At 42.4% G+C, this 15,018-nt stretch overlaps 1 protein-coding gene across 3 annotated transcripts; it reads left to right on the top strand.

The window, feature by feature from the left end:
- Positions 1–9,044: 9,044 nt before the first annotated feature.
- On the top strand, positions 9,045–14,772 carry LOC131571973 (transmembrane protein 126A-like). Of its 3 annotated transcripts, none has more exons than XM_058824795.1 (6): positions 9,045–9,361; positions 9,659–9,814; positions 11,114–11,238; positions 13,040–13,233; positions 13,810–13,924; positions 14,509–14,772. In XM_058824795.1, the coding sequence occupies exons 3-6, from the start codon at positions 11,123–11,125 to the stop codon at positions 14,711–14,713; spliced, it is 630 nt and encodes a 209-aa protein (XP_058680778.1). In that variant the 5' UTR covers positions 9,045–9,361; positions 9,659–9,814; positions 11,114–11,122; the 3' UTR covers positions 14,714–14,772. The 3 variants fall into 3 exon arrangements, with proteins under 3 accessions (XP_058680778.1, XP_058680776.1, XP_058680777.1); XM_058824793.1 differs by having other exon boundaries at positions 9,045–9,400; XM_058824794.1 differs by lacking the exon at positions 9,045–9,361 and adding an exon at positions 9,383–9,480.
- The last annotated feature ends 246 nt before the right edge of the window (positions 14,773–15,018 follow it).

Genomic DNA, 15,018 nt, shown 5'->3' with positions numbered 1-15,018 from the left:
TTAAACTTGACTAACTATACTAACACAAGGAATAAGATAATTATATAAAGATCAGGAAGGGGCTCAGCATAAATTCACAAACTTTACTCCAGCATTTCTATTTATCAGAAAGCATCCTGAAAACCAAGCTACATTCCTGCTTCAGAGCCCCCAGATGGTTATCTGACCCCTGTAATCCCACTGACATGTCTTCTCTACTCATCCCTACAATTAAATATTGAATGAATACTCAGTATTTCACGTATAAGCTGTTAATCTTATGTATCACACTTCACCATAAGGAAGAGCCCAGTGCTTTTCAGGGGCTCACTCTGGGACCCAAATTCTTCCCACAACATCACTTCTCCTCAGGGGACCACAAAAAGACTAGAAACGGATGATATCAGCTGCTTATTACACCAGGGCTATTCCTTTTTTCCAATGAATTTTGTTTTCCCAGATATGTTGAAGGCAACCTGGGAGGACCTGTTCATTAACAATCCTTGCTCCAGTTTGGTGACCTGGCTACACAGGCGACCTGTTTATAATTTCAGACAACAGAATGAGGAGATCCTGGGACCTTGAGACTCCTTCCAGAACCAGACACCCTGCAATTACAAGTAGCTTCACCTGACCTTCTTGTTTCTGCCTTTCAAGTGTCACAATGTTAAAATCTAGGTGTACAAATGTTAATGTTAAATCAACAATGCAAATATGAAGACAGAATGAAAAATGAAGCCACAAACCCTCAAAATGACATCGCGCCAAATAAAAACTTCTTATTTATACAGCTGAATAAATGTAAATTGACATCTTAACAATGCAAAATTATCAGTGCCCTGCTTTGAAGAGCTTACAATCTAATTGAATGCAAGACACAAAACTAGTGGAACTTGATGTATAGTTGCAAGAGTAAAAACCAGGAGTTGTACACTTAGTACAGCAGCTATTTCTTTTTCTTTAGAAGAACATTCAGTATCAAAATTAACATAAATGTGAAAACTGGAGTGAGACAGAAACCTAAGAAAAAGATGCCTGTTCAGGAATAAATAACTTCCAAACTCATACAAAAGAATCATTATATTACATGAAAGAAAACAATTCAGTAACACAAATGCTTTCCAGTAACGCAAAAAAAAAAAATGGAATGAGATCAAATTACCTTTATTGATTAGCAAAATAGGCATTATGGTCTTACATCTTCTAACATCCACGTTGGAATTTTTAATTTAAAAGCGTTTGTATTATACTAGAATCTCTGAGTCAATAAAGAAATCCAACATGCACCTTCAGGCAACAACATAGAATAAATTTTACACTTTGGATATTAAACAACTGGGTCTGTAGATTTGCAATCCTTGGGTTGGGGTGGTTCGGTTGGGGTTTTTTTGGTTAAAGGCACAGCTTAGCAGACATCCATCTGCAAGGCAGTGTTAACAAGTGCTCAACACCTAGATCTGAACCAGAAGGAGCCTGGAATTATTCCACTACAGCATAATGCAAGATATGCCCATACAGTCAGGGGAGAGGAGCATCTGAAATCAGAAAATACTGGTTTCTGCTTGTGAAACTGTAAACTATCCAGATTCCCTCTTTCCAGGGAACTCTACATGATTCAATTCCCTGATAAATACATTTTGAAGGAAGCATTAAATTCTTCAGCCCAAAAGTGAAGACAGACTTAGGGACAATTGCACTGACTTGTTCTGGCAAAGTTCTGCCACCAAAAACTCTTCGGGACCACATCCAATAAAGAGCAAATGTTTTCTTCACATATTTTGTATGTTGATTATTACTGCCATCACCCCTTATGTCAGGGCAGCCTTGCTGGCTCTTTCTGGAACGAATATGGCAGGAGAAAACACGACCTTTATTTCTATTTTTATAAAGCTGTTGTTCAGCACTATGTTAATTCACAGTAAATACAGGAAGATACCACAGTGAAACAGACCTTAAATACTTCCAAGAAGCAGGAACCTGCTATGACCTGACCAAAATAAGCATATCTGAGTAAGGCAGATTTTCTCATTTTGCTGAAGCAGTGACTGCAAAATCATCTTTTATCACTTTTGGCCACTAGTTACAAATTCGGCTTTTTCTCCATGGTTACCCTCTGACATCTAGCTTGGCCATCTGGAACAAATTCAGAAGGAAAGAAGAGAGGATGAGCAGGAAAAAGATTATGCTTATAATGCAAGACACCATTGCTTCTACTGAGTGCAATATGCACTTAACAGGAACGGAGGAGAGGATGCACAGCTGCCTCTTGTGCTCGTACCAACACTGTGGTTGCTTCCAAGCCCAGTGACTAATAGTACAATAATTTATAACACTTTTCCCCTCCCCTAAAATAATGAATAGTGTTAATTTATAGCTCTCACAGAACACAGAGTGTCAGCTCTCATAAATATCTCAGATAAGGAGATGTTATTCCACTAAAATTTATATGAGAGAGAGAGACATCATCAAACTGAGGTAAGGGAGTTATAGTGTGGTTACCCTGTGTTTTATACCCTGAGAAAATGACAATTGTCCAGAAGGCAATGGAGATCTTGGGTGTGTTAAAATGCCCTTGGAGGTGGATCTCTCTCTGCTGACCAAAGCAACACTCCAGGACAAAAAGCTGGGCACCCTACCTAGGTGAGGCATATAAAATGGGATGGATCTACATTAAACATCTGAGAAGTACCAGAATAACAGCAGGGCTGAAAAAGAGCATAAATTTCGCTATTCCCAGTCCAGAGTCCACTTAGCTTTGCAGTGTGCATGCATATAACAAAGGCTTGTTCTGTATAATGCCTGCTCCTTTAGTCCTTTGGTAGACAAAACACTTCACTGTCTCACAGCAGAAACAATGTCTGGCTGGAAAAAGCTCACTGCCATAAAAGCAGTGACATCTTTAAATCAAAGCTTTGTGGTGAAAATTGGCAGGGTTTAGATGGTCATTTTCTGACACTTGTTTGTTTAACTCTTGGAAATCTAAAATTGTGCTTTCCAGTCTGCAAGCATAACTAAAATTCGCACTGCTCCCATAATGAAAATAAATGTAAAAACTGAGAGGTAGTTGAACAAAACTTGGAGTGAAGGAAGTAACCTTTTTAGCCATATACTTATTTGAGAATTCTTATTCAGCAACTGAAAAGACAAAAATCTTGTAATACTAATTACCTGTTACAAGTAAATAAGAAAGAAAACTTCCAAAATATGTTGGATTTGCTGCTGTAAGATGTAAGAAGACTGAAATCACATTCGAGATTTTTGAGCACAAGAAGTTATGATCCTAAATTTAAATTTTGTTAGCTAAAAAGAAGCTTCCTCCTTGAAAGTGAACTAGGGCATGAATGGGAGCTAGCTTTGTCCAGTCCTTTATGAACTTTTAAAGCAAAGTTCCTGCTGAGTTGTTTTTAGACCCCTTCCTTTCAAAAGATCAGCCACAAAGTCAGCATTACCACTACGAAATCCAGCATTTCACAGAGCACATCTGTCAGATTCTTGTAAATGGCCCAGAAGTTGTCCACATGGATTCAGACTCACACATTTTAATTCTTGACGTTGATGTGCTTAATAAAACATGTCCTGGAAGGCATTTTTAATATAAAAGAAATGATGCAAAAAGTTATTCCATTACAGAATCAGCACATCTTTATAAACGGGCAACAAGGTGGGGCAAGTCAAGATAGTTTTAACAGCAGCCCACAGGTTTCATCCAACTGAAGGGACAATCCCTCTCCCTTTGAGAGATGCAAAGTGGCATGAGGGCAGCACAAAACCCAGCACTCATATCTCTGACTGCCTAGACACAGCTAGATGTGCAAGGAGGATGACAGCGTTAGTCTAGAAGCAGCCAGGCATCCAGATGTGGGGGCTCCTGCCATCTCTGTGTGAATCACAAGCAGGGCTCCAAAACTGAAGTCTGTTCTTCATCACAGAGGAGCATGGATTTAATTAGTTCTTTCCATCACTGTGAAAGACATGAATGAATTACAGTAACATTTTTGCTATTAACTATTCTGTTGATGAATCCAAAATATGTGCAGTTACAGATCTAAATACAGTCCCTTAGAGTTAACAGAAATCAAGCTAAGTAACTCAGGGAGGGAGGGAGGAAGGGAGAGCAGACATCCAAACCCATGCAAAAAAACCCTAACTCCACTTCTTCTGTATGGTAGTACAATTTTACTTTGAAGCAAAGCCTTCCTCAAGAATTTCCATAATATTTCCATTCATAGTTCTACTCAGAAACATCCTAGTTTGCAAAAGGTAAAAATTAGGCAAAAATAATTAATTTATTTACTTCTCAAAATTGTTCATCTCATTCCATCTCTAAATGGCACTGTCTAACAAATCATTCTGTAACTACAGTCACATGCCTGTCTTGTCTGATTTAAAACTTTAAGTGTACTTCAAAATTAGAGATGAGCAAAAGCCAAATAGAAGAGCCCTGTGTTTAATTGTGCAGCAACAGTGCACCAATCCATACAATATCTCCAATATCTCACCCCATACCTATAGGGAGCACATCCAACACCACAGGATACTCCATAGTCCCTTTCCAGCCTTGCTTTTTGCTGCTACTGCGAGCAAGCATGTCACCTCTGTGAACATTCCTGGGAAGGTAAAGCCTCATTGCCCTCCACACAGAAGTGACAAAACCAAAATATTTTCACTCTAGCACACACAGAAGTGAGAAAACCAAAATATTTTCACTCTAGCACATCAGGCAATGGAAATCAGGTACTGACACATCACCAGAACCAAGACTTTTTTTTTTCCCCGCTTCCATAATAAATTAAAGCTTCCTGTAAGTTATATTATTTTTATTATTAAGCAAACTATTTTTTTCCTAACTATACGGGCCTGGACTTTGAAAAGCAAGATGGCAGGCATCACAGCAAGCAGCAAGGTGAAGTGTAAATTACATGAAAAGCTATGTGAAATGTGAAGACTGGTACTAGAAGTGAGAGCTATTTCAAAGGTAAGTTCCCAAAATGTTTGAACTGTTCTTTAGAAAGATCCACAACTGGCCAGTGTCAAAAAAACAGTGCTTGGCAACAACTTCCAGTGATAAATATCAGTATGTTTCAAAGCTTGTTTCACAGGTTTCTATGTCTCCATACTGATTTTAGGAGAATATTTTAATCAAATCCAAAATAGCAAAGCAGAAAGAAGTGCTGACAAGGAGAAGGATAATCCTGTCCTCAATGCTGATACTGAAATACTTCTGCACAGCCTGCAAGAGAGTATCCCACTGAGATTTCTACAGATGCCCTCGATGGGCAGGACGGTAGACATGAACTCCCAAATTTTTCCCAAAAAAGGAAAATAAGTCATCATCAGAAATACTAACTAGTTAGCCACAAACTGTTGTCAAAATCATAAGGCAAATAAATGGGAAAAAAAAAATCCAAAAACCAAACATGGAAGAAACCCCTCAATCTCCCTAGTATTCATAGAACTAACAGGCATTACTTGAAAAAATAGCAAGCTTTTTAAAAACAGCAAAATGCTTTGAGTTGCCAGCATGCTTTTAATTACATTTAGAAAGTTAAAGTCTATTGCATGAACTAGACAAATTAAGTCGCTCAAAATCACAATGAAGTTGCTGATTCGCCAACATTTTTAATCCTGCAATTTACATGCTTAAATACATTCTTAACAATACCCTTTTAATAATCAAATACATTCACACTGGCAACTTCAGTACACTGATTGATGTGACAATTTAAAGTACTTCAAGGGGAACATTTGGGTCTCTTGACTTTATATTTTAATGCTGCCAAAACACACATCCTTGTAACATCAAAGAAGTCAAGCCTTGGTGTACACTAAGACTGAGCCCAAGTGCCTGGAAACAAACAGGAAATTCAGAGATTTTTAAGGCCAGAGGGGACTGATGTGATTGCCAATCTCACTTCTGCACAAAGGAGCCTGTCAGATTTCACCCCTAAATTCCTGCAGCGAGTATTCGGAAACTGAATTACAGCTGAACATCTGGCCCAGAAACATCCTTATTGTAAATCACCTAAATCAGGATTAAAACTTAAATAATGAAAAGCCTCAGTTTTCCTTCTGTAAACAGGTAGGATACAGAAGCCTCCCCAGTACATCAGGGTGACACTTTTACAGCACAGCAGGATGAATTATTAGGAATGGAACTCCTCCACACACGTTTCCACCTTTACTACACATAATGCCAAGTGATTCCATGAATGACAAGGCCATTCATTAAAATATTTCAGGTTTGAAATTTCATTTCTACACTGTCATTTTTGAAAACACAATCACAAAATCCCATTTATTGTTTTTTTCATGAAAATAATTCTAGCAATCTGCCTGTTTTATCATTATTTATATAGTAAGTGTTAACTCATAAGTAATGATTATTCCTATACGGAAGAGAATCCAAAGTCACATTGATTACATCCTCATTTCTGTTTGTAACATTCACTTCTTGCCCTCTCCCCCACATTTTGTGTCATCAGATTCAGGGATATATTAGACCCAGGCACATCTGGACAGATGAGCTGAATAAAAAAAGGTTCCCATGACCCTTACTCTATTCGCATATTCAGAAACTTCAAATCGGTGTCCAGTTTGCAAGAAACCAGAAATAAACTAAAGTTGGTGAGTATTTTCAGAGTAAGAATTTGCCTTCGTATACTTCTAATTGTGGTTTGATCACTGGAAGCCACATTTTCCAAAAGTGCAAACACAAACTAGAGGTGAGAAGAGGCCAAATGTATGTTTGTCTTTTCTTAAATGCTGCCCTACTACAGCCTTAAAGACAGTAGTTTTATATTGTACTAAAGCATGGAAATTCAAGCTAATTAAAATCACATTAAAAAAAAAAAAAAAGAAAACACGTTTAAAACACCTTCAAAACACAGCTCTCATAACTTTGTTTTAAAATCAGCCTTGAAACTTTGTTATTTCTTTCTGCTGCTACTGATAGCTGATGTTTATCCGCCAAACATGTCACAAATAGATAACAGATTAAACTGTGGTTTTCAAATTTATTAGCGTTTGTAAGAGAGGCTTCTGACAAAGTTAAACATCAAGCTTTTCTCTTGGTGCCTGTTCAAAATCCTAGACAGCTGATCTTTACAAAAAAACATTTGAGGCCAAATTTGACGTAAATCTTAGAGCACAGCATAAAGTTACTTTTAAAAATTATTATTTTAAGTGCACAGATTTTTCTCCCATTTTCAATGCAAAAGAAAAACGATTGCCATTCCCCATGAAAGCATTTTTAATTTGAAATGGTTAAGTACTAGAAATCACCAATCTAACACAATGAAAACACAATATGAGACATGAAGCTTCATAGCCCACCTTTCTTCTTGACTGGCATTCTTCTTCCTACTTCTGAATCTGGTTGCAAGCACTTATTTACAGGTACTAACGAAGTACTACTGGAACACTCTGCAAGGTCAGGAACTGACTATCTATTGCAGAACACTTTTACAGTTCAGTAAGGAAATGCATCTTCAATCTTCATTTCTATGAATACTTGCTGTTCCCTTGGATTGGACTTGCGATGCTCTCCACAATTAAGAAAAAAAAAAAGAGGGGAAAAAGAAGCTTTTTGATTCTTTTTAAAGAGATGCTTTCAATTTCTTTAAAATATATTTGACTTTATAAAAATACAAGAGCAAACGTTCCTTGGCAATATAAAACCTTATTATAACTCCTCTTCTGGCAGCAAAGTTTGAAAATTAAAAGATTTTATGCAATACAATTAAGGCACAGTCCATCTCTAGGCAGCTGTCTCAATACTCCACCTGTACATGCTCAAAAACATATTATTTGCAGGACAAAAACGCCCAAGTAATCCAAATAAGGAGGAAGACAAAAACAATCCAAAGCGCCTCTTTAAGCTCTTTCACTTCTTGAATTAATTTTGCTAGCTATGTATTAGGAGACTACAAAGTAGACTGAAAAGATCCCTTTTTCCTCACCAGACAAGAGCCTTCAAATATCACCCTCTTACCCAACAGAAGTCACTGGGCAGACACTTTCATTTTTATTATCTGCAAGCCACCCAGCCTTACGGTCTTTAATGTCCCTCTGATCCTCCCATGTATTAAAAGAGAGGATTGAAACGAGGAAAGCAATCCCTTGACCTGGAATTATTAAAGTGACAGTGCTGCCCACTGGGCACTTGGGCAAAGCAGATTGCTTTGTACTGGAGTCATTTACTTCATGCCATTCCTTCCCTTGCACAGCAGCAGCCACCTCGTGAAAGAGGAATAAGGAGAGTTAGGAGAAGAGCTTCACAAAAGGTTCATTTTCAGAGATAATGAAGTATTAATGAAATAAAAAGCAAGCCATGAGATCAGTCCGGAGTTTCCCACTCAGAAGCGCAGCTGGTTGGCTTCAGTATCAGCCTCTCTCTCTCTCCCCCTTTTTCTGGAAAAACAAAAAGAGAAACAGAAACGGGATAGATTTTCCTCATCTACTTGGTTAAGGAGAAGTCTGAGGAAGGCGGACAAGCTCCGAGCGCTTCCCTTCCCCGCGATGAGGAGCTGCGGCGCACAGGACAGGGCTCTGCCGTGCATCCTCTTCTGGGGACACGGGACCTGTGCGTGTGAAGGGGAAGGGGCGGCTCTGCTCCGCTCTCTGATGCTCGCAGCTGGGATTTGCCGTCCCCGCATCCCTCAGGGGCTGGCCCCATTCATCCCCTCCCCACTCCACCCTCCCCCAGCTCTCTGGAACCCAAAGGGGTCCGCCTGCTGCTTTCCGAGGCGCAGCAAGGCACACAGGCTGTGTGAAACAAGCGGGCTGGGGGGGCTGCCATGGGTGCAGGTGAACTGCCGGAGCCAGGCTGGCTTTACGGACGAGGACAATTCCCCCAAGGGCTGCTGAGGGACAAGCGGCAGGCAGGAGCGGAGGGGATGAGGGAGGGGTTGGAGGTGGGGCGAAGCGAGACGCAGCCGGGGCGAGGGGCGCCCGAAGGGGGCGGGACGGGGAGGGAGCACAAAGGAGCCGGAGGCGAGGGAAGGGGGCAGCGGGCATTCCGAGGGCTGAGGGGCAGGCGGGGAAAGGGCGCGGGCCGAGGGGAGGGATCAGCGGGTTACCCCGAGGACTGGGCCCCCCCGCACCGAAGGGGGAGTCCCCGCGTCCCGGCCGCCGCTGCACGATCCGCGCTCAGCCCCGCCGCCATCGAGGAGCCGCCGCCGCCATCCGCCGCCCCGGCAACCAGCGCCGGGCCCCGCCCGCCGGCCCGCGGCCAATCGGCGGCCGCCATGCTGGGCCGGCGGCCAACAGCCCAATCACAGGCGGCCTTGGAGGGCCCTGGGTCATGTGAGCGAGCAAGATGGCGGCGTCCACGGGCAGGGCGTGAGGTGGGAGGAGCCATGTTGTAGGCGGCGGGAGCGATTCGGTGAGGGCGGCGGGGCCGTGTCCGTCGGAACGGCTCAAGGTCAGAGCCTGAGCCCGGCGGGGAGGCCGGGATGGTCCGCGCGGTGCGGGGGCAGCGACTGGTAGCGGTGGGACTTGAAGGTCGGGGTCGAGCGGCAGTTTCCCGGCGTGAGGGTTCTGACCTGAGCCGGGCCGCGGGGCTTTGGGAGGGTCCCTCCGCCTCCAGCGGCGTGCAGGGCTCAGGGAGAGGCGCGTGTACAAGGCTTGGGGAGAGGGAGTGCTTACAGCTCTGTGACGTGCGGTCTGTGGGATCCCACAGCAGCGGTTTGGGGACTTTCCTCGGGCGGCCTGAAGCGATCCTGCCCGCTCTGCCCGCTTTCTCCGCTGCTGCGTCCTGCCAAGCCCCAACCGAAGCAAGCTCGGTCCCATAGATAGGGCGTAGGACACGGCCTTCACGTTACAACAGCAACTTCAGGTAAGTGTGATTGGCACAGTAAGTCTGGGAGAATTTCCTCTGCACTAAAACGTATAGGAAAAGAAGCACTTGAATCACTAAACTCCAGGTGTTGTCAAGAGCTGTTGTGAAGGGCTGGCCTCAGGTGGCCACCAAGATGCTCTTATCACTTTCTGCCCCCTTCAACAGGACAGGGAGAAAGTATGAATAAAAGCTCAGGGGTTGTGGTAAGGACACGAGATCACTCACCAATTACCATTGCAGTCAAAAGAGTAAACTTTGGGGAAATTGAATATACTGTCAGTCAAATCAGAATAGGGTAATGAGAAGTAAAGCCAAATCCTTAAAATGCTTTCCCTCCACCCCTCCCTTCACTGCTGTTTTTTTCTATGTCCTCCTCCCTCTTAGAAGTGCAAGGAGACAGGGAATGGGGATTGTAATCAGTTCATCACGTGTTGTCTCTATCACTCCTTCCTCCTTGCACTCGTCTCCTTTTCCAGTGGGTGGTCCCTTCCACGGGAGACAGTTCTCCAGACTTCTCCAACAGCAGTGGTTCTCACAGGCTGCAGTTCTCCATGAACTCCTCCCTTGTGGGTCCATTGCACAGGGCTCAGTCCTTCAGTAGCAGTGGCTGTTCCAGTGTGGGTTCCCCCTGGGCTCACAGCTCCTGCCAGGAACCCACTGCAGCTTGGGCTCCTCTCCCCATGTGGCCACATATCCTGCCAGGAGCCTGCTCCAGCACAGGCCTCCCCCTTGGGCATCCAGCTGCTCTGGCATGGGATGCTCCAGGGGCTGCAGGGGGATCTCGGCTCCAGCACCTGGAGCAGCTCCTGCTCCTCCTGCACTGACCTTAGGGTCTGCAGGGCTGCTCCTCAAATGTGTTCGCATTCCTCTTTTCCAGCTACTGTCTTGCAACAGTTTTTAGCCTTTCTTGACTTCCCCACACACACACAGTACTGGTTGGGCTTAGACTTGGCCAGCAGCAGGTCTGTCTTGGAGCTGGCTGGAACCAGCTGGAACCAACTCCTGGCATCTCAGAAACCAGCCTTGCATCCCCCTGCTGCCAAAACTTTGCCACACAAACCCACTGCAACTGTAGGCTTTCTGATTTATGCCTACAAAGTATGGATTTATTTGGCTGGGGCTTTTTCTTACAGGTCTCTTTGACAGTTAAATCAATTTAAACCTGGAGTATTGCCATGCAAAATAGGGAATGTATTTGTGATTCATAGTGGCAAAGAGTCTAAATGTTTATTTGATTCATACTGAGGCTATGTAACTTGGATTACATCTGGGTTTTCTTTTTTCCTTATGATCCAGAACTTCAAGATGACAGGAAGAGAGTTTCTTGAACTAGATTCTCCACAGCAAAGACTAATTTTGGAAAGATTTAAGCGGATGGAAATCATACAAAAGATGTTCAATGAGCTTCCTAAAGCAGATCAGTAAGTGCTGGTAAAATAAATGAAGTGCATCAGACTTTTCAAGTCTTGAAGGCTTCTCTTTTTCCTTATTGTTGTATTACAAATTCTCCTTGCAGTTCCAAAATTAGTTAATTTTGAAGATGCTTGTTGTTGTCCAGAACAGAAGACTTGGTTTATGTTTTTTCAATATGGTTATTTCAGTGCTGGCTCTGGTGCTGCCCCGCTGGTTTCTGGCATGTGCTCCCCAGTGCTGAGGGTTCTGTGATGGCTGATCAGCCCTGACTGGCTCTCAGCATTCTCACAGTCCTGTGCTAGAGCTAAAAAAATTTCTAGGAAACTGAAATATGATTCTGCTGGAGTCATCTTCTGTCCAGCAGGGCTGGCCTGCAGCCAGAACTGAGTGAGCATCATCCTGCTGGTTTCTGCATTTCATTCTGCACCGCTCCCTGTTTCAGGAAGGCGAGACTAAGGGATCCAGCTGGTGGTGGAGGAGTCAGCTGGAGTCCTGCAGGCTCACCAGCAGGGTTCTGTACAGCACAAAGCCAGCTAAATGCCTTCTGGGCCTCACAAATGACCTTTTGGGTTGTGATATTGCATGTCACTGCAAAACCTTGCTGGACCTGAGTTGGTTCTGTTATGAGCCATTTGCATGTGTGTATCAGCTTGGATAATTTTTTTAGAAATAAGAGTAATCAGAAGCTTATTTTATTTATATTCTTTTTAAAATAGGACTAAATTGCTGGCTAAACAAACTGCTGGTAGTAACAGAGGGCTTCCCCACACAGGTGAGAAAGCAAAGGCTGCAGCTTTGTGTAGGATCTACTGCCATTATGTTCAGCCTCCAAAACTCCTTCCCCAGGAGAGCAGGGGAGGCAGACACTCTGCAGTGATGTGGTAATGTCTGGATAGAAACTCTGGACTTAGGGATTGCTCAGCCTTGGAAAGAAGTAGCTGCCAGTCACTGGCAGGACTTAGAGCTTGTATTCAGAGGGGAGCTCACTGATGTCTGGAAAGGAAAGCTGCAGTCAAACTGAGAGTTCCTGTTTAGCCAAGCACATGTTTTTAACATGAGGGAGTTTAAACAAAAAGCCACAAACCCCAATTCTTCCATCCTCCTTTTCTTTTGTGCAGTTTAGCAGTTCTGTATCTCACTAAGTAGATTCTGCTGGTCCTGGGTACATTAATTTGCTTTGTTTTGGGTACTTAAATATGCTGCTAAAATTTTAATCTCTGTCCTCCATATTTATTAACATGTTTGCCTGCGTTTCATTGCCTGTGATTGGAAAGGTAAAACTTGAATTTTCCTATTCAAAACAAGAAATAGTTGGTGTCCTTGATGTCTGACATTTTTTGTGTTTAAAGTTTTTTGAGATTAGCAAGTATATCGCTGAAATCTTTAGTGCTTAATATTACTCAAAACATTAAAATGTAGAATTACAAGTAGATTGACTTGACTTTTTAAAGTTATGTATTTTATTGTATATATATTTCCTCATTTGTTTTCAGAAAACATTATCATTAGGAACATGCTTATAAGGAGAGTTTTAATGAAATTTCCATTAACTATAATAATGGGGGGAAAAAATTGTAGCAACAGCTTCTCAACCTGTTACTTCACTCTTGAACTGTGTGTAAACTCAGGCACATAACAAAGGATGCTGCCCTGGCTGCTTTTTGAAGTAGTTACTCTCCATTTTGCATCAGTGAGAGATTTATGTCCCTTACCCCTTGTTGCAGGATTTTCAGAAGAGAATTGTAGTGTGGATTAAACTAAACTTTTTTACAGTTCTCAGCTGCTGAAATGACTTCCCTTCTTTCACAGGAACCTTTGTAATCATGGAAAATACTTCCTAGCAGCAAATTCAAGCTTATGTGGCTTAGCAGCAAATAATTTCTTCAGGAGCATCCTACATGTCAGAAAGGCTTCCCTGGTGTCTGCTCTTCCAATGGCTGTTATTCCATTTCTTTCAACAGCAGCAATTTATGAAGCTTTTGTGTATGACCCTTTATTTTCAGGTAAACACCTCTTCATTTATTTTTTTTTTTTTTTTTTTGAAAGGGCTTTGCTTTCTGTACACAAGGGAACAGTAGAGGAGCTTTTTCTCCCTGCAGAAAAGTGCTCTTAAACTATTGTGGTCTTGAAAAACTTCAGTTTGTAAAACAGAGTTTGAAAAACAGAATGCATTGGACAGCAGTGAGTTCTCAAAGTGGAGTGGGAAAGGAGATATATATGTTTATATATGTTTCTAAAAAAGTTATTTCAGCATTTTTCACTCAGTCATGTAAAAGTTACTGCAACAAAGCAGTGCAATTTCCCCCCATCTGTACAATTTCATTTGAAGGTCAGCTTTGGAATGATAAATTCCTCATAGGTTGGAGTGGGAGTGATTGTTTTTTGGTTTGTCTCAGTTTTTGTTTTGGGACTGTTCTGTTGTTGTTTTCTAAAAGAGTTCTCCTTTATAATTTTTTGCATACCTGTAGAGCTTGGAAGTTTCTGTCAAGAGCCTGTTTTCGGGTTCTTGCATGCAGCTTATAAACTGATGTGGTGGAGGATGTGTAGATGTTGACGGTGAAATATGGTTTGCCATGCAGGTCAGCTGAACTGTGAGGTCTGTGCTGTGATCAGAGGAGGATTAGTAGGTGCTGTTGTGGGTGGTTTCTACCCCATTTTCCTGGCTATCCCCTTGAATGGAAGCCTTGCAGCCAGGTACGTCTTATCTGCAATGAATTGAGTGAAATGTATTTATGGGTAAAATGTTCTGTTCTCAGTGTAAATTCTGTAGATATTTGATCTGTGCACATTTGTCTTCTTGTAGACATTTAGGATGTGGAAGGAGGTATACATTAAGGTCATCTAATTACAAAACAAAGTTTGTAAGAGCTACACCAAAGTGAAATAAGATCTGCAAAGTGATCCATGGGGAAGCCCTTGTGTTTAGCAGGAGCCTTCCAAGTTTCCCAGGCTGTGCCTCGGTGTGTGCAGTGGTGGCTGCCATCCTGCCACCACTGAGGGTGGCTGGACAGCCAAGAGACCTCGGTGACCCTGGGCAGTGCCCAGCAGCCAAAGCCCCTGACAGGTGTCATTCTGTGTAGTTCAGAGCACAGCAAGGGCAGGGCAAGGTTTAGTGAGACCAGGGCATGGTCAGGATGTTTTAAAGCATTTATGCAGACAGCTTAGTACCACCAGGTGAATTTAACATAGAAGAGAAAATTACTATCTACATAAATATTTATGTTAAATCTTGACACTTACGTGGATAAAATGTTTATACCACTGTTTCTGTTGTTTAGGTATATGTCAACTCCCTTGCCAGGGAAAGAAAACCTGTTACGCTACTGGCTCACAACTTCTCAGCCTGTCTTCAGAAAGATGAGTCTGGGCATACTGGTACAGGCTCTCACTGGATTATATCTTGCCACTAAACAGCACGGAATATATATCAAAATGCTGCTGCAGATGAACAGTAGCAGGGATCCTGAAGAGCTACCCGAGTGAAGTAAAGCAACTTTTTAATTGCCTTGGATAAGTAACCATAATAAACAAGAAAAAGTGTTGCTGTGTCTTTTTAATACCAAACCAGTCTCTGCACTGGCATTTTTTAAGTTTTGAACTTCAGTGCAGGTTAAACTTTTCATTATGCCCAGTTTAGTGTATACATTTGAATAGCAGACAGGTGTGTTGCTTTGGAAATGGGAGGCATTTCCAAAAAGAAAGCATTTATAGTCCCTGCTTAATGTTTGGTTCTAAGGTGATGCTACAGCTTTTAGAAGCTGTAAAAAACCAGTCTTCTTGAAAAAGAG

This window comes from Ammospiza caudacuta, chromosome 2 (genome assembly GCF_027887145.1).
Source record: "Ammospiza caudacuta isolate bAmmCau1 chromosome 2, bAmmCau1.pri, whole genome shotgun sequence".
Taxonomy (NCBI): domain Eukaryota; kingdom Metazoa; phylum Chordata; class Aves; order Passeriformes; family Passerellidae; genus Ammospiza; species Ammospiza caudacuta.
Note: the sequence above shows the minus strand (reverse complement) of the source record. Positions and strands in the feature narration are given on the sequence as shown.

Excerpts from the sequence above, each read along its gene's own strand:
- LOC131571973 (XM_058824795.1), top strand. The coding sequence starts at position 11,123 with ATGACAGGAAGAGAGTTTCTTGAACTAGATTCTCCACAGCAAAGACTA. Across the intron at positions 11,239-13,039 it reads GAGCTTCCTAAAGCAGATCA|GAACCTTTGTAATCATGGAA; the intron begins GTAAGTGCTGGT and ends CTTCTTTCACAG. Across the intron at positions 13,925-14,508 it reads AATGGAAGCCTTGCAGCCAG|GTATATGTCAACTCCCTTGC; the intron begins GTACGTCTTATC and ends TCTGTTGTTTAG.